The 5,000-nt window shown below is 34.1% G+C and overlaps 1 protein-coding gene across 1 annotated transcript in view; it reads left to right on the forward strand.

The window, feature by feature from the left end:
* LOC135216857 (uncharacterized) overlaps positions 1–5,000 on the forward strand; it is a 468,230-nt gene that overhangs the window by 305,020 nt on the left and 158,210 nt on the right. The window contains 1 exon segment of the mRNA XM_064252369.1: positions 2,309–2,460. Within this exon segment, the coding sequence (XP_064108439.1) occupies positions 2,309–2,460 (152 nt within the window).

The raw sequence follows: 5,000 nt of genomic DNA on the forward strand, positions 1-5,000 counted from the left end.
TATATTATATATATAATAATATATATATATATGTATGTATATGTGTATGTATGAGTGTGTATACGTGTATACTGCGCGGGTATGAAAATTAGTGCAACTCTGACGGCAAACAATTTTGCTCATAAAAAACGTATTCTTTAAATTATCCCTCTTTGAAAGCAAAGGATTTTAATATTGAAAATGGAAGGGGTCATTATGGATCATTAATAGCCTCTCATAGCGTCCACATTGCAAGTTCATATGAGAATGTGATTAGAGCAAAATAATGTAGAGAGAGAAAAAGAGAGTGAGAGAGTGAGAGTTTCTAACTGCAACACGGGGACAGAATCGATAGGAAACCATTGACCCACGTCTTGAGGATTGCTGCTGCAAGAGAGAGAAGAAGAAAAGAAGAAATCTCGGGAGAATTTCTGGTTAGGAGAGATGCATCTTCGAAATTGAAAATTTTCTTTTAAATGCAGAATATGCTGTCAGGTGGCGAGCCTTGCCATTGTTATTACAGCCTCACGGCATTTCGCGCGCTATTTTAAGGGGCTCGAAAAGACTGCTTTCTTCCTTCCCGTTTCTTTCGGTGGTTTCTCTCTCTCTCTCTCTCTCTCTCTCTCTCTCTGTGAGTTTTTACTTTCCTGGGTGAGAAATACCTTTGTATCCTCTTTGTTACTCTACGTTCTTTTACGGACCTCTCTCTCTCTCTCTCTCTCTCTCTCTCTCTCAGAGTTTTTACTTTCCTCTCCTGCGTGAGAAATACCTTTGTATCCTCTTTGTAACTCTAGGTTCATTTACGGATCTCTCTCTCTCTCTCTCTCTCTCTCTCTCTCTCTCTCTCTCTCTCTCTCTCTCTCACTTCCTTTTCGTCCCCTGTGTGAGAATTACTTCCTATCCTCTTTGTTACCCTAAGGCCAGTTCATCCTCTGTCTTTTTGTTGCTCTGACAGCAAAGGCAAACATTTACTGTAGATTCCGTTGGTCAGTATTTAGGATGTTACCTTTTTTCCCCTGTCGCTGACAGGACGGGAGGAATCTTTTATGTGCTTTTAGACAAGCAACTTGATAAAGTGTAAAGCAGTTGATTACCCATGTAAAGGAAATATTTTTGTTTAATGCGCATAATGTAACAACAGATTCTTATGGTGAATTACCGTATGTAATGAGCTGATAAAAAAGAAGACTAATGATCTTTGAAATGCAGTTGATTGAAGATTGCCACTAGGACAATTGCCTACTCTTTGTAAAGTTGAGTGAAGATTTCAATTCAGTATCTCAAATAAAGGTCTGTAGGGGGCATCATGCCCAGGTTTTTGTAATATCTGTTTTCCGTCCATGGAATTGGAAAGCTGGCGGGAATGAAAAACAAAAAAGTGAAACGAAATTTCGTCAGCAGATTCGTGTTTGGACTTTAGCCCAAGGGCGTTACGCTTTCATTTGAAGGAAGACACAAATTATACACTTGGGGTCAAAAGGGGTCAGGTAAAATATAGTTAATCCATGCGAGCATGAAATATTAATCTGATTTAGGAGGGGTTGGAAGATCATATCCGTTTTAGTCTCTTTACGTAACCCAGGAATTACGTGGACATTTGGCATCCAACTTTGCTCAGAGCCAATTTTATATTTGGATGTGAGGTTGAAAGACCAACAGTTTCTATATCTATAAACCGCATTCTTGTTTATTACCGCTGTACTGTGTAGAAAATATTTTTTTATGTGTCATTATTTGTCATGATTTTACTTTTGTTCATAGTCTCATGCTAATTTAAAGGCCATGAATTTGGCATTTTTTTTTTAGAGCTTTGAAAAATTGTAGGTTTCTGAATTTCGGACTGTCCATTTTTTAAAACACGTGTCTCGCTTTAAAAATCTTTGTCAGGATGGATCATAATTGTTATTACTATACATTTTAGTTTATGAAACTTTTAAATTAGTAATTTTGACGACTTTTATTTTCCTAAATATATATACACTGGCACATTTTTCAAGTACAGAGAACAACCTAGGGGAAAATTATAGCAATTTTTTGTCTCTACTTCAAAACCTGCGAAAGCCATACGCATCTAATCTTCAGAATCTTTGCTAAGCTGTAGGATGATTACATTTTAATCAGTTTTTCCTATATTATATCAAATTTCCCTGTGTGCGTATGTGTCTGTTCGTGTTGTAGTACGAGAAGTCAGATCCTATGTTTGCAAGAACTAAGTGAGTCACGGTGAATATCTGCTTGCAACCACAGACATTTATGATTTTTTTCTGTTAGTAATGTAAATTATTATATGCTACCTGAAATGTATTTTTTCTTATTTCTTTCGTTGCAGTGCCACCTTTGAAGGTGACTTTAGAAACCCCAGGCGAGTGGGTAAGTGGAGGCCAGCAAACCTTGTTTAGGTGTCGAGTTATAGGATCGAGCCCTGAGCCAATCATTCAGTGGTGGCTGGCCGGGCGACAACTCACCGCTCATGCCCCATTGGTAAGTATTTATCGAACATTCTCTCTCTCTCTCTCTCTCTCTCTCTCTCCTCTCTCTACATATAGTATATATATATATATATATATATATATATATTATATATATATTATAATATATGTATATATATACATATATATACATAGGTATAATATATATTATATATATATATATGATATATATATATAATTCTTTTCAAGTGTTCTTATTGACTGTAGTGTAAAAACCTGAGAATGATTTGTGACTGAGTTGTACCTGAGACGGTAATCGTTCAATCATTTGTTCTAAAACTGTAGGTCCATAAAACATTTATGGAAAACATACCATGAAATGCCTACATGTATGTGAAATTAGATCTGTTTTATTACATTTTACCACGGGTATAGATGAGGTAAACAGTTTTTAAAAGCAATTCAACAAATGTGCTATCAGCACATAAAAGTGCTTGGAATTTTATAATAATAATGGGTGGTATCTATCACTGAATGATCAGTAGTAGTGAGATTAGATTTAACATTCCTTAAGGTAAAAGAAAACACATGAGGGTATAAGTTAACTTAAAAAGAAAACTATCTAAAAAAGCAGTTTATGATGCAATTAGAGAACAATGACCGGCGAATAATTTTTCTTTCTGTGTAATATATTTCTTGTTAAGAGTAAAACAGTACGTACAAGAAAATATGGGTGGACTACTTTAATTTTTCTATTTTCAATTCAATACTGATCATAAATTAAAGTATGCATTTAGAGTAAGAAAACGTATTTTGATGATAATCATAATTTTCGGTGAAATTACTGATATCTCATGCACCGATAATGATTATCCCTAGTCTGATTATCTTTACTCGTCAGTTGTGCTTCAGTGGAAGCGCCACTTTGCAGATGTGAACGTTTCTGTTTTAGAATATCTTACCGTAACCATTCTGTTTATGCTCTTTGAATATAACTCGTTCCCTAAACTAAGACAGTAAACATTTTTAGATTGAATTATATACAAAAATTAACGAACAGTTGTTAATAAATAAAAAAAAACTTAGTCGTAGCTGCTTTTCAAACTTTTTTGTTATTGCTTTTTAAACTGGGCTTATTGGCTGTACTGGCTCTTGCTTTTGGAGTTGCCAAATCTTGTCAAATCCTTTTTTCACCGATTTTAGTACATGGAGTATAAATGTTTACTCTTTTCTCTTCGCCCAGCTACTCCCGTTTCTTCCTTATATATGAATTCATGAATTTTGCTGAATATTTAGCATTCTATATCTTAATTTTTTTCATACCTAGTCTCAAATGGCTCTTTTGTCACATCTTTCCTGCAGATCATGTATGAATGGTGACGTGAATTTGTCCCCAAAGTATAATAACTACCACTTTCTTTCTTCTCTCTATGTACCCCAAACAGTTCAAATTCAGTTAATTCTTCCATGTTGGTCCCAGTTATCAAAGTCTATTATCTACCTAATTCATAGAAAATTGCTGTAATATATAGGCTTGTTTCTATATGCTTTCATTCTCGTTGGAATTGAAACATAGTCTATTAATCTAATAACAGGTATTTTCCTTATGTTTTTTTCCATACCTCCTAAGTCTCTGCTCCCAGACAGTCTTTCTTTCTATTTCTTACGCATATTGTGAAGATTCCATATTGATGAATTGTTGTCCCCGTACCACCAACCTTTGGGGTCCTCTCCATTTTTCTGCTTTTCCATAAATCTTTTTAATCTATATTTTTTTAGGCGGTGATCTAGGAATAAAATAAAATATATAAAATATGATCTAGATTTCCTCAACATTTTAAACATAATTACCACGAAATCATAGAAAGATTCGTGCTAAATAATGAACAATTAGAGTCCGTTAAAAATAATATATACATGCATAACAGATGTATCCTCATATTTCTGTAAACCTGAATTTCAAACAATATTTAACTTTTAAGTTTAGACAGCTGAGTTGGCAGTTGAATTAAGCTGGAATATGGAGTGGATTTTCTTGCATCTCATTGTTTACAAATCTTGTTATAACATAGATATGTGTGAATGAAATGCTGGTAATCTGGATCTAAGGTTATTTGTAAAATAGAGAAAAGCACTCTGATAAGGATTATGAAATGTAATGAACATAGCAGAGTCCAGTGTGACAGTATACAGAGGTCTCGAGTCCTTAAAAAAATGCTTCATACCTTTAAAGATAAAACTAGACTACATTTAAGAGAGATGGAATACCAAGATTAGAATATTATTAGGGTGTAGATAGGAGAGATTTATTTCGCACTTGTAATGGAGAAAAAAAAATAACAGTAATTTTCATAGAAGGCAATATTGGGTAAAAAAAAAATTAAATAAAATAAAATAAAAAAAGAAGGGGGAGAAACTTTGAATGAAAGATAAAGAAAAAATCATGACAACATCGGCAATCATAATGCATTAAGGAGTGGGGTGTCATATATATGGAACTCTCATGTTACTGAGGGACAGGAGATGTAACGATCACTTCATTAAAGGTGCTTGACAGTTTTTTCTTGACCACTAATGTGATTTCGATTCCCT

This window comes from Macrobrachium nipponense, chromosome 6 (genome assembly GCF_015104395.2).
Source record: "Macrobrachium nipponense isolate FS-2020 chromosome 6, ASM1510439v2, whole genome shotgun sequence".
Classification (NCBI taxonomy): domain Eukaryota; kingdom Metazoa; phylum Arthropoda; class Malacostraca; order Decapoda; family Palaemonidae; genus Macrobrachium; species Macrobrachium nipponense.